Source organism: Taurulus bubalis (genome assembly GCF_910589615.1).
Source record: "Taurulus bubalis genome assembly, chromosome: 12".
NCBI lineage: Eukaryota > Metazoa > Chordata > Actinopteri > Perciformes > Cottidae > Taurulus > Taurulus bubalis.
In genome coordinates this window covers 20,387,943-20,401,925 of record NC_136600.1, presented here as the reverse complement: position 1 = coordinate 20,401,925, position 13,983 = coordinate 20,387,943, and the positions used below count along the sequence as shown (strand labels likewise).

The 13,983-nt window shown below is 40.6% G+C and overlaps 1 protein-coding gene across 1 annotated transcript in view; it reads left to right on the top strand.

Moving 5' to 3' along the window:
* The window catches only part of LOC306745331 (dynein axonemal heavy chain 11), a gene marked incomplete at both ends in the record, with an annotated part of 37,388 nt that extends 25,508 nt beyond the window's left edge, over positions 1 to 11,880 (top strand). The window contains 21 exons of the mRNA XM_079228095.1: positions 20 to 154; positions 1,547 to 1,720; positions 1,884 to 2,119; positions 2,333 to 2,455; positions 4,658 to 4,862; positions 4,999 to 5,163; positions 5,360 to 5,500; positions 5,792 to 5,962; positions 6,391 to 6,513; positions 6,646 to 6,839; positions 6,917 to 7,065; positions 7,145 to 7,272; positions 7,624 to 7,851; positions 8,169 to 8,360; positions 9,328 to 9,456; positions 10,180 to 10,422; positions 10,506 to 10,688; positions 10,786 to 10,901; positions 11,131 to 11,243; positions 11,358 to 11,498; positions 11,633 to 11,880. Of these exons, the coding sequence (XP_079084221.1) occupies positions 20 to 154; positions 1,547 to 1,720; positions 1,884 to 2,119; positions 2,333 to 2,455; positions 4,658 to 4,862; positions 4,999 to 5,163; positions 5,360 to 5,500; positions 5,792 to 5,962; positions 6,391 to 6,513; positions 6,646 to 6,839; positions 6,917 to 7,065; positions 7,145 to 7,272; positions 7,624 to 7,851; positions 8,169 to 8,360; positions 9,328 to 9,456; positions 10,180 to 10,422; positions 10,506 to 10,688; positions 10,786 to 10,901; positions 11,131 to 11,243; positions 11,358 to 11,498; positions 11,633 to 11,880 (3,537 nt within the window). The remainder of the gene's footprint in view (positions 1 to 19; positions 155 to 1,546; positions 1,721 to 1,883; positions 2,120 to 2,332; positions 2,456 to 4,657; positions 4,863 to 4,998; positions 5,164 to 5,359; positions 5,501 to 5,791; positions 5,963 to 6,390; positions 6,514 to 6,645; positions 6,840 to 6,916; positions 7,066 to 7,144; positions 7,273 to 7,623; positions 7,852 to 8,168; positions 8,361 to 9,327; positions 9,457 to 10,179; positions 10,423 to 10,505; positions 10,689 to 10,785; positions 10,902 to 11,130; positions 11,244 to 11,357; positions 11,499 to 11,632) is intronic.
* Between the last annotated feature and the right edge of the window lie 2,103 nt (positions 11,881 to 13,983).

The window sequence follows — 13,983 nt, the reverse complement described above, 5'->3', positions numbered from 1 at the left end:
CTTTTAATTGTTTCTCAAGGATCTTGATGCAACCCTACAGATTCTAACAACTCAGGTTGAAAGGGCTACAATTGAGAAAATCAGTTGTCAGGAGGAAGTGATGCGTACCAACCAGACCATCGAGCTGGCCAACCGACTGGTCAAGGGCTTAGAGGTAAACGTAGAGAGATAAAGGGGTTTGTTGGTATCATTGGGGCTGACCTGGCATTGAGTAAATTGTCAATTTGCGGGAGGCATGCATGGAGAGGCGCTGGTAATCGAATTGCATCAGTAATCTGGACTCAAAGTTGTTATGTCCTGGCTAGCGAGCCTGACAGTTGTGTGAGTAGATCAGGCAAAGGGAGATTTTTTCCAGCCTGGCCCAGCAGCATACTAGGGACTTGTGAGACAGGTAGAGAGGGCTGGACCACAGAAAACGCATGGCTGAACTTGGCAACTGGCGGGCTGAATGGTATCCAAATAGAGAAAGGAAGAGAGATGGCAAGAATTCTGCTCTCAGGCGTTGCAGTAGAGAGGTTGTGTGTACAGTATGTGTGTGTTTAGTGTATAAGTAGGTTATATACATGTGGTGTGTGTGTGTGTGTGTGTGTGTGTGTGTGTGTGTGTGTGTGTGTGTGTGTGTGTGTGTGTATTTCTGTACTCATGTTCTTGCACAATTTCTAGTTTGTAGTGAAATAATAATTAATTCTCAGGTTTTTTTACAAATTGAAAAAGTAAGGGGAAGTTATGGAATATTAATATATGGAATATATAAATATTGAATGTTGCATATTTATATAATTTGTTGAATAGATATACAACTATTTAGCACTCCTGTGCATGACTTTTCCAGGCTACAGTATCTGTTATCTTTATGGATGCTAATATGGAATAAAAGATGGCCATTTCAGTGGGCATTTTGTAAGTTTTCTTATTACAGAAAATAAATGTGGTTTACATGGAACAGCTTGGCTTTTAAGCATATCAAGATAAATGTTTTGTCTTTATGGCATTGACCTGGAAGCAATAGTGTTCAGACTAATAAATCAGGCCGTCTATATTTAATCATTAACTTACCTCAAAGCCTCAACAGCTGTTGAAAATTAACAATGTCTCACCCCAGCCTGAGTGATATTACAGGCAATCCATAATGCATTAGAGTAAAATTATAGTGATTTTTTACTGTCTGAGAATTTATTATGTGACATATTCGAGATCCACAGCCCCTTGTAAGAAAATGCCATGCATGATTTATTGTTGTAGTGCTGTCACAGTCATAGTATTGAAGGTTTAAATGAATGCTAAATTGATGCAGAGTGAATCTACAGCCAAACATTCAAAGCTACTTTAAGGGGAATTGTCGTTGTATGCTTTACTGCCTACATCTTCTTAATTTGTACAATACATGTAGTGGGAAGTTGCCCACTATGGACATGTCCCTGCAGTGTAGATTTCTTCCTCAGTTCTCAGATTGCAATCATCTTCAGATGGGCTAAAATGATGAGTTTGTTGTGTGTTTCCTGTGTATTTTTAAAATGATATTAAAGATGAGTCTTTTGTCTTGCAGTCGGAGAAGAAGCGTTGGTCCCGGGCAATTGTTGAGTATGAAAAGCAACAGAAAACCCTGTGTGGTGATGTCCTCATCACCTCAGCATTCGTCTCTTACATGGGTTACTTTACCAGACAGTATCGTGTGGAGCTCCTTCACAATGCATGGATACCGTTCCTTCAGTCTCAGAAGGTAAGGCCAGTGTTGCAACAGTTTTGCGTAGTTTAAACTGCAGTTGTTTAGAAAGTCAAATCCTTTCTCTCTACAAACATCCACAGCGTCTGTGAACTGGAGCTCATCAAACGGCCTCCGGTGCTTCAACTATAGTGACATCATTCCTCTGTTTCTGTTCCAGGTCTCTGTGCCCTTGACAGAAGGCCTGGATCCAATCCTCATGCTTACAGATGATGCCACTGTGGCTGCCTGGCATAACCAGGGCCTGCCAAATGATAGGATGTCCACCGAGAATGCTTCCATCCTGACCACCAGTGAGCGTTGGCCGCTCATCGTCGACCCACAGCAGCAGGGCATCAAGTGGATCAGAAACCGGCTAGGGCCAGAGCTGAGGGTGGTGCAGCTGGGACAGAAAGGGTGAGAAGAGGCTGTATTCTGATTGCAGTTAAATCGCCTTTTAATAAATTAGTTTGTATTGTATGTTGTTGTTTATGTTAATCCGTATCGTTTCTGAGACAGAAACCTTTCCCTTTACCAACATCCATTAGGGACTGCTAAGATATGGTAGCATACATACACATGGGAATTTGTTTCACCTGTTTTATTCAGTTTCCTTTTTTTATTCCATAGGTATCTAGATGTGATCGAACAAGCCCTTGTTTGTGGTGAAACCGTTCTGATAGAGAATCTGCCGGAAAAGGTCGACCCAGTCTTGGAGCCTCTGCTGAGTAGAAACACAACTAAGAGAGGAAGGTCAGTCCTGAAACATTACATTAACAGGGTTGTACTTAGAACGATTAAGGATCAAACAAATACACATACAAAGCATTAAACCAGCTCTCCAACAGTAAATGCTTTGTTTTGTTGGATCTATTTACCATGGGACTGTTGCACACCAAAAACATTTTAATCAATGTACAGTTTTTGTATCCCTGCTGATACACAAGTCGATATTCCCACAACGTGTCCTAGTGGGTCTGTGGTGTTAGAAAATAGGAGCAGATTTGCCAGGTGGTTGAATCTCACTGAGCATTGAAACACCAGTAAGACATGACTGAATGCATTATTATTGCCCGCTCTTTAGATTATAAATGAATTTGCAGCACGTGTTCTGAATCCCTGAGGCCAACATATTGATTGGCCCCTCAAGACGGGTGATAGATGTATATTCGTGTGTTCATATTCTTGAGGTGGGATGAATATTGACCAGCCAAACCTCAGTGTAAAAGCTGAATTAAGGCCATTCATGGTTATGCATAAAGAGATGGCCTGTATCACACTAAATTCTGTGGTCCTCCATTATTATAGCAAACCGATTCAGCTCCAATAATAAGTGAATCATTTCACAAAGCTGATCTGTGATTTGCTGGAATTTGTCTGCATTCATTCTTTGGGAAACAGAATAATAACATTACTGAATCAACTTTACACTCTCTATGATGGAACATTGCATCTTGATGATTTAAAATCGCAACATGAGGTCGTATGAGGATATTTTGTATAATTTAATTATGAACCAGGCTTTACACTCATGCTACTTGACTTAAACATGTTTTACTTGTTTTAAACACCCTGCATTTAGTGAATCTATCCGATGCCAAAACTGTTTTTCAAACATGACAGTATAAATAGAAAATACCTGATATTGACTTTCTGCTTTGACTTCCCTCTCAAAAATGTCTACATCTTCCTTGCTCTGCTCTATGTATGAACATGAATATTGAATATCTTAACACATGTTCATTGAACTTCCTCTGAAATCCTGTCTGTTCAAACGTAACAATTCATCATAGTAAATCTGATTATAAGTTTATCCCTTGTAGATGACCCACACACTTGTTTCTGTCGATGATTAATACAACCTGCTGGGGCAGCCATGATGGATTTGGTGGGGATCCACAGCTGAAGTTCATTAATAATTGGAATGTTGTAGAGTGTGAAGTAATGAATACTAATTATTCCTTTCATGGCTGACGGAAGACTACAAGCCAATCCATCAGCAAGGACTTTAATTTGGTGGAGTAATGGTTCTATCAATAGTACATTAATTCTGGCTTGTGAAGATATAGAGTTGAACCAGACCCAGGCCATGAGGAACCTGTGCCGTAAAAATTGGGGCCTTGCCTGACATCCTAGGGGTAATTAGAGAAAAATGAAAAGCCACCAGGTTCGTCAAGCCATCGCTAATTTAATTGAAATGCAGGAACAGATAAATACTGGCTGATGTGGTGATAATCTTTCATAATTTTTTTAGATTGTCGGCAGTATGAGTGACATTTGGAGCCGGCGTGAAGTTCTTTCCTCTGTTGAGGTTGAAATGCATGAAAGTGAGAAGTCGATGAGCTCAGATGCAGAAGGACAACAATAGCTTTCAAGATTCAAGTTCAAGTACTCTAGAGGAACATCATCATTCAATCATAAGCTAAATCACCTGCACTGGTGATATTTCTAATCTAGAGTCCACTTCCAATCATCATTAATGTTTCCCTTTCTCTCTGTGAAAGTGTATTGATGGGAAGATAAAGCCAACAAGAGCAAATCCCATTCAGCAGCCGTTTTTTTTTGCAATTAGATTTGTTTTGCTCTTGACAGACAGAGATAAAGACTTTTACGACTATGTTTTCAGCAAAGTGGTGTGTGATTTTGGGGAAAAAAGTTCACTCTTGACCTTTTTTAAGTAGTAGTTTGATAAAACAATGCAAACTCAAATCCTATTGGCTAACTTTTTCTGAAGCTTAGTGGTTTACTCAGTGGTCATGGAGATGGATCTGTAGAAATACAAGCTCAGTAGCTGTTGGGATTTTCTCCTTAATACTTGAAGGACCTCCTGTCCATGCAGCTCGGTTAGGCACAAATACATTCATACAGCTAATAAGTGGATCCTGAGTTTGAATTGTTTTGTCAAATAGATATACTGTGCAGTAAATACTTGTTTTACACTCTCTTTTTATCAAGGTATATTCGAATTGGGGACAAAGAGTGTGAATACAACAGTAACTTTCAACTCCTCCTCCACACCAAGTTGGCAAATCCCCATTTCCCTCCTGAGCTCCAGGCCCAGACCACCCTCATCAACTTCACAGTGACTCCAGTGGGCCTGGAGGAGCAGCTGCTGGGACAGGTAGTGTCCCGAGAAAGGCCGGACCTGGAGGCCCTAAAGGTGAATTAGGAATTTCATGAAACGTAGCCCGTTAAAACTACAGTGAAGCATTTTTATTGATGATTTGTCCATGCAAAACAACAGTCCGTAATACTAAAATAGAAAATTCTGAATTGTTTTGTGGACGTTTCCCAAGATGGAGCTGACCACACAGCAGAACCACTTCAAGATTGAGCTGAAGAGGTTGGAGGACGACTTGTTGAGTCGCCTCTCTGCAGCCCATGGTCATTTTCTGGGTGACATCTCTCTAGTGGAGCAACTGGAGAACACCAAGAGCACAGCCGCTCACATTCAGTGCAAGGTGAAGGTTATAGGGTCCTATCAGTTGTGCACGTGTCTTTTTGCCATCCAAGTATTTTTCACACAACAGGCAGCACCTCATTTTATTGCTTTTTTTGTTTTTGCAAATGATGTGTAGTTAGGAATATTTGTAATGAGATGGTTTTGGAGCATGACTGAGAGCCTAATAGCTCATTTTGTGCAATTGGAACACACAGGTGGTGGAGGCCAGAGAGAACGAGACAGAGATCAACGAGGCTCGAGAACTTTACCGCCCAGCAGCTGAGAGAGCGTCACTCCTCTTCTTCATCATCAATGACCTCAGCAAGATTAACCCCATGTACCAGTTTTCTCTCAAGGTGAAACCGTTACCTCTAAATTACTCTCGGGGGACACCCATCAAGGGATGAACAATACTCAGAGTCCTATTTGAACAATGATATGCTGGATTATTATTATTTTTTTGAGCAGCTTGTAATGTTTCTTTTGGTAATTAATATTTTAAACGCAGTCACCTTAAACCTGTGCTTCTATAGCAAATGTTCAGCCTTTTATTGCGTTAAGCTGTCAATCAGATGCAGAGCTTCGGGTCCTGTCTCTATGTATGTATTACTTATCAGATCACTGTCCTCCCTTTTGTTGTATTCCAGACCTTTAACTCTGTGTTTAACAAAGCAATGGAGCGTGCAGAATGGAACGAGGATGTGAGGACCAGAGTGCACACCCTCACTGAGGCCATCACCTATTCTGTATTCCTGTACAGCAGCCAGGGCCTGTTTGAGAGAGACAAGTTAACCTTCTTGTCACATACTGCCTTCCAGGTGAGGGACTCAGGGCCGCCTCAAAGGTGGGGCCTCCTGTCATCCTCATCAATCAAAGTACTTTTCTGCCCCCACATTAACTTCAATTAAAAGCAGTCAGCAGGACCATACGCTGCTATTGATTACCTCTCACACCATGTTCCATGGCTGCTGTTCAGACAGTTGGTTCTGACAAGGGGGTTGGTTCTGATGGCATAATGCAATTATCATTCATTGCGCCAACTGTTTTCATCTTAGAAATTGTGCTGCTCTGAAGGCTGTCCTTCATGTGGCTATTTTACATTGAGAAGCACTTATTCAGCCTGTGAGTTTACACAATCCTTTTTGCCAGAGTTTTTCTTTTGCAGTTTTCTGTTTTTGTGGAAATTATTTAAACCAGATCAATACAAGATGGATCATTACAAACTGCTCCTGGTCCTTCCCCTCAGATTCTGCTCAAGCGGGGCCTGATTGATGCTCAGGAATTTGACTTCCTTCTGCGTTTCCATGTGGAAGCTTCCAAAGTTAGTCCTGTGTCCTTCCTCTCCCTGCAGGCCTGGGGATCCATTAAGGTAAGGCTGTCAACATATGTGATACAACATGTTAAAGAGTTATATATTGATTATTGTTAACCATCAGACTATCACTACACACAATATTCCACCACTTAGAGAGGTCTTATGAGCTTTGTTATTTGGATCTAGACCATTTCTACAATGGAGAACTTCAATGGACTGGACAAAGACATGGAGAGCTCACCAAAGCGCTGGAGAAAGATCGTTGAGTCCAGTTGTCCTGAAAAGGAAATACTTCCCCAGGACTGGAAGAATAAAAGTTCTTTACAGAAGCTTATTATCTTTAAAGCACTTCGCCCTGATAGGATGACCTATACATTAAGGTAAGTCGATGACCAAAGAACATTTGTATTTCTAAGTGCTGTACATCACTGAGACTTTCGACTATGTTTCCTGGCAGGAACTTTGTGGAGGAGAGCATGGGAGCAAAATATGTGGACGCTGCCAGGCTGGAATTTAATCAGTTGTATGAGGATAGTGGCCCCTCTACCCCTGTATTCTTCATCCTCTCACCTGGAGTGGATCCACTGAAAGATGTAGAAAAACTAGGTACTGTGTATATTGTTGGTTATTTGTACATGTTGATCACTTGGTCGGGATAATTATTCTAAATGGTCTTTCTGTGCAGGATTGAAGCTGGGATTCTCCATTGAGCAGGGCACTTTACACAACATCTCGCTGGGACAGGGGCAGGAGGAAGTAGCGGAAAGGGTTCTGAGTAACGCCTCTAAGCTTGGACATTGGGTCATTCTGCAGGTAGGAAGCAGTACTATTCAGTGACTAGGTACATGTAGTCCCTGCAGGCTGCTTTTCCAGCAAGCCTGTAATGCACCTAATGATATTATCTCACCCCTTGAGCGAGGAAATGAACTCAATTTGGTTCAATAAAAAACATAATTGGCTAAATCAGTTCCATAAATGCCTCATTTTAAAGGAAGAAGCCTGCAGCCAAGTGAGTCACTGGAGGTTTTCTTACTAATTCAGAACATAGCAAGACATTTTTTGAGCATGGAGCTTTCACTAATGAACACAAATATAATTATACATTTAAAAGGTATCAATGTACGACATAATCGGCCTAATCTTTATGAAATTGTCATTGTTTAGAATGTACACCTGGTGGCTCGATGGCTGCCCCGTCTTGATGCTCTTCTCGAGACGGCAGCGGTTGACAGTCACCTAAACTACAGGGTGTTCATCACTGGGGAACCAGCACCAAGCCCCGAGCAGCACGTCATCCCCAGAGGCATGCTGGAGAACGCCATCAAAATCACCAATGAGCCCCCCACTGGCATGAATGCCAGTCTGCATGCAGCCCTCAACAACTTCACTCAAGTGTGTTGAATATTTCAAATAATTTCTCAAAATGTGTAATATTTGATTGAAAGAAAAAATGAATGTAGCATTCACTGTAATCAGTATTTCTTAAGATAAGATAATCCTTTATTAGTCCCGCAGTGGGGAAATTGCACCAGCGACACATAGTAATAAGAAAAACAAGTAATATAAATGAACAGTAAAGAAGAAAAATAATCCACAATCGCAATATTATATATACAGAAGGAATAAAAAGTATTTAAAATGTATTTATATTGCACCAGTTAAAGTGATTGAAGTGTTATTAAGTGTTTTTTCTTTCTCTCTCTTTCCAGGACACTCTGGATATGTGCTCCAGAGAACAGGAGTTCAACTCGATGTTCTTCTCCGTCTGCTTCTTTCATGCTTGTGTTACGGAGCGCCGGAAATTTGGTCCCCAAGGGTGGAACCATAACTACCCCTTCAGCACTGGAGACCTCGTCATCTCAGCCAGTGTCTTGTACAACTACTTAGAGGCCAACACTAAAGTAATTTGTACCACTATTTTGAAAGATACTTCAACATGTTCTATTTATATTTGATTCATATTGATAATATTATAAGTACAACTTTTTATTTGTTTTAAAAACTACTTTCTTAAGCTGTGTAAATGTATAATGACTATGGGGTTTGCGATGGCATTAATGTTAATGACTGCGAGGTTGAATTACAGGTCATCCATTGTTTCAATGTTATTTGTGAAAGATGTTCAGTCTTATTTTTTCACATTTCTTCTCTTATAACTATGAACACGCAACCTATAATTTAGCTTTATTTCACAAAGACAAAAAAATCCATTGTTGAGGTGCTGCACCGCTCACAACTCCTAATGCATTTCTCTTAGAACTCCTATTACTCCGGTCACAACCAATTATGTCTCCTAGGTATTCTGTCCTCCAAAAACGAATGTCCTTCATTATGTTAACCAAACAGTAACCTGTATGTGCGTATACAGAGAATTCATTAGGAGGGCAATGAAGCGTTATCCTAAATGTAATTACATGCAGCCAATGTGACAGTTCACAACGCTACATAAGTGATCACTGCAATTAGAGCTGATGAAGGAAGCAATTTGCAAAACAATACAGGTACAAATGATTGTAAACCTCCAGCTTTTGTAATTTGTTATGAATCACAGGTCCTTTTCTTCCTCCTTCACCCTCGCGATCATAATCTCCTGCTGAGAAAAAAATTCTACTGTCATACATGAGATCAGTGTGTGTAAAGAAACATGATTTTTTTTGTTACATTTCCCAACTGTTATCATTATAATAGAGCTCATTTGGGAGGAGATCATATAGTTGTTGCTTGAAGTTCCAAAAGAGGAATGAAATAACAGAACTAATACATTTAACATAATTAATCTTTAAAGTATATATGCTCCTAATTATTTAAATACTACATTGTTCTTATATTTGCATCGTCATATCAGTCTACAGCATATGTTTATTTTAGTCCATGCAGGTGCCCTGGGAGGACCTGTGTTATCTTTTTGGGGAGATCCTGTATGGAGGACACATTACAGATGGCTGGGATAGAAGGCTGTGTAAGACGTATCTACAAGAGTTCATGCATCCAAAAATGGTAAGTCAGTGTTCATATGGCCATGTAAGAGCAATCTATTCATTTTGCTTTTTTTTTTGTGTAGATAGTAATATTTTAACTGGTTTCATTGTTTAATTTTCAAGATCAGAAAAATCCCCACTTGTCAAGTTGCATACTGTACACTCAACTACTGGTTGCATTATATTTTACTGTGTCAAATAGTAAAGAAAACCTACAGACTTTTGTTTTGAATTAGCTGTGTTGTTCAGGTAAAGGGGGCCCTCTTGGGATGTAAACATAAACTGCAGCATTGCACTGAAAGTGTTTGGTATTGTGGATTTCCTCGCTTTGGTGATGTAATCTTTCTGTGTGGCATATGTGTCTGCCAGCTGCTGCATATACGCATTATTAAGTATTTAGCCTTCAGCATGTGTTATTGATATATTCTTCAATCCAAATGTATTTGTTTATCTCTCCAATAGGACTGATCATCCCTCTGCCAGTTAACTTGTACTCCCAAACTAACAGCTACTGTTACAAAATTAAATTTGGGCAATCAGACTTCAGTCAATGTGTTTCACTGTTGGTGCAGCAAAAGGCATGTGTTACTGTCCATCATATTGTAAACTCAAACACAGGCTAAGTTTTTCTTGCAAGATTGGGTGAGGGTCGTTTAAGTTTAGTATTTGTCGTCGTCACTAGTTTTAAATTGTGTGCTGTATGTATTCTTATCTTTTGTTTTCCCAATATTTCATTTCATAGTTTGAAGGGGAGCTCTTTCTGTGTCCTGGGTTCCTATCGCCTCCTTTCATGGACTACAGTGGTTACCACAGTTATATTGACCAACATGTCCCATCGGAGAACCCCACTCTGTACGGTCTACATCTAAATGCAGAGCTTGAGTGCCTCACTGTCACGTCAGACAACCTCTTCAGGACTCTGCTGGAACTGCAGCCACAGGACTCCTCCAGAGGGGAAGGGGCCGCTCAGAGCACAGAGGAGAAGGTGTGGAGGCAGGACGAATCATTACTGGGAATACACTGACCTACCAACATAAATAACCTGACTATGTATATTATATTTGTCAGGTCAAGTCTGTCATTCAAGATATCCTTGACAAGCTTCCTGAGGAGTACAACATGGCAGAGATAGCCACAAAGACAACGGAGCGAAGCCCCTACATTTCAGTCTGTTTCCAGGAGTGTGAACGCATGAATCTTCTGCTAGCAGAAATAAGGAAGTCCCTTAATGTGCTGGATCTTGGCCTGAAGGTGCAGTCTACCATGATGTATACTAAATCAATAAAACAGACTTTTTTTTATCAACAGTAAGATCCTATAAAATTAACAAGGGTTTCTTTGCCCACAGGGAGAACTCACTATTTCCTCCAGTATGGAGACTCTGCAGTCAGCCCTGTTCAATGACTCCGTTCCAGATTCCTGGGTCAGACTGGCTTATCCCTCAACTAAAACACTGGCCCAATGGTAACTACTCCTTTCTAATTGTACTTTGACTCAACTTGGAATTTAATATCTCCTTTTTATTATGCTTATCGGGTTTCCCCGTCATATTGGAGCAAAAAGGATGTGAATCCATTTGTAAAAATGTTTTCAAACATGAAGCCAATATAAGGATGAGCCTTGCAGACTCATTGTAAAGGCTTCAAGTAATGTCATACCTTGTTGTTAATTGTGTAATATTTGTTTTATCAAGGTTTAATGATATAATGTGTAGCTGTCGAGAGTTGGACACCTGGACTCAAGACTTGGTTCTTCCTGCAGTAGTTTGGCTCTCGGGACTCTTCTACCCACAGTCTTTCCTCACTGGTGAGATCACAAGCCTTCAACCAAACAGACAGATGATTTAGGTGACGTGTGCAGAAACATTAATGTGCACCAGAGCCAGCAGATATATTAACATGCTGACTTTCCCCTCCCCAGCTGTTATGCAGAGCATTGCTCGCAGGAACCAGTGGCCCCTGGATAAGATGACTCTGACTGTGGACGTAACAAAGAAGACAAAAGACGACTTTGGACACCCACCGCGTGAGGGGGCCTATATTCACGGACTTTTCATGGAAGGTCAGAATAATTTAATCTAACCTCCAATGCTGTACTTAAGTTTAACACATTTTTTGACAGTACTTTGAAATCCTTGTTGGTAAAATATGCGTCTCTATAAGTATCGACAATGAAACCCACCCGTTGTCTCTTAGGAGCACGGTGGGACACCCAGGCAGGAGTGATCTCCGAGGCGGTTTTGAGGGATCTGACTCCCGCCATGCCGGTGCTGTATGTGAGAGCCGTGCCCGCTGATGAGCAGGAGCTCAAGAATACTTACGAGTGTCCGGTGTACTGCACTAAGCAGCGCGGGTCCACATATGTTCGGACCCTCCACCTCCGAACCAAACAGCCTCCTGCCAAGTGGATTGTAGCTGGAGTTGCACTGTTGCTGTCTGTGTGAGACATTGGAGGAGCAGGAGTTAAGTATTTGTAATATCTACTCGGGACGATTTTCACTACACTATTGTCGTGGCCAAAATAATTCACAATAACAATAGTATTGCTATGTCGACGGACACATTTTGAGATATTTATAATAACGCTATCAGCGAAATGTTTTGTTTATTGTGCTTTAGAAGTGAATTAATCATTTGTATTATCATACGGTGTTGTTAACATATCAATATATAATATATAATTGTGTTAATATCACTGTTATCGTCAATACCTGTATTTGGCGACACCCCTAATATCTACTGAAAGTATTATGCAAACAGTGTTAAAAAACCTTTTTAGAGGATGTGTATTTTCCCATTGAGATATTATTTAATCATGTATCACTTTAATTTAGCTTTTTAATCATGTTTTTCTTATTATTACTAATACAACAGACCAAATTATTCAGTTGTAATGTTGCTGCATCTAATTTGGGTCATACGTGACAATACTGACATTGTAGTGTATGAATGTGTGTGTTTTAGATATCGAGATAATGGAAATAAGGAAGTGGAGATGCATGTTCAGCCAGTGCTGAACCTGTTGTCTGTGTCTGACACTGTTGAGCCTCCCTCTCCCTCGAGATGCTTCAGTCTGGTCATGATTTGTTGGGAGCTTATGTCTCTATTTTAGACCATGTAATTCTGGATAGGGAGCATATTTTATTGGAAGGTCAAGATTAAAAAAGCTCTCTGGCTGCCCTCTTCTAACTGAATGATACACAATGCCGTCTGGAGGGTTCCCGGACAGAATTCCCAGGAGATGATGTGCATGCTTGCTATTGACTTTTAAATGAGGTGCATTTGACATTGACCTTTTGTACGGCAGAGGCAGAATACTAACAGACGAGTGTAATTCATTCAGCCGGGCCGGTTGAAGAAACCTATTCAAAGACACTGATAGCTTTCTATGAGAAAGCAACACATTAGAGGACCCATCCTTTATCTGTCCGCGCTCTCTGTTAGCATCTGATTGACTTGATACAAACCAAATAAAACCTTTAACTTTGAATGAGTCGAAAGAAACACAGTCGTTTTTATCTAAAATGGTATCTCTTTTTAACAGATTCAATTGAGGTTAATGGAAACTGAGAAGATGTTCAGATTAAAGTTTGACTGATAATGTATGTATACTGAAGGAGTTGTGCATAATTCATGTGCTGTTAAGTCCCTTGTGTGTCACAGCTATGGTAAAATATTGGGGGAGCTCCAGCGTAAACGCTGGGATCACACAGAACAACACGGGGAAGCAAAGTAAATCAAAGAAAAGGCGCTTGGAGAGAATTTGGTGTCGTTATAAAAAGGAGATATAACAACCTGTATTTAACATTTATTCATTCAAAACAAGCTTCTTCTTTTTGCATTGGAGTGTTCATTATTCTTAACCTCAGTAAACACAATGTGTCAGAGCAGGGATCTTTGGATATTAGCGGAAATTTGCCCAGGAAGAGACGAGGCAGGTGCAATATATCTGCTAAGATAAACAAGTGACATATGATGTACAAATTACAGCCATTCTGTGTTTTTGTGTGTTTCTTTTTGGATAGAAATCAGCACTCTTATCTTCTCAAATGAGATTTTCTCCAACGCTAATAGCTGCTGTGTTGCTCTTAATTTCTTCCTGCAGCCAAAGTGGCTGCAGACAGTCATGTAGGATGGAGGATTGATTCTGTGTATTGTATCGCACGGGGGGAAATGAAGAACCAGTCTTCCTGTAGTTTCTCTTCATCTGCCTTCTCTTCCTCTCATTAGCGCGCTACAGCAGCCAGCCAGTCATTTGGTGACAGGGAAATGATACAGTGCTGGCAGTGTTTGGGAGGAAATGGCAGGGTACAGGGCCCGGCGCAGCAGGAGTCGTGCCACAGATAGTCATGTTAAAGGCCAAGCAGGACACCTGGTTAAAGTCAGGGAGGGCATCTGGGTCGTACCTCCGCCTCACACTCGCAGTATCCAAGAACGACATTGTGTACCGATGGTTTTGTTATCCGAAATATTTGACAGAGGTCCCACATTTTTAGCATTTGTAAACCCCTGATTATGTGAGAAGCAGGTTCTCATCAAGGGAACAC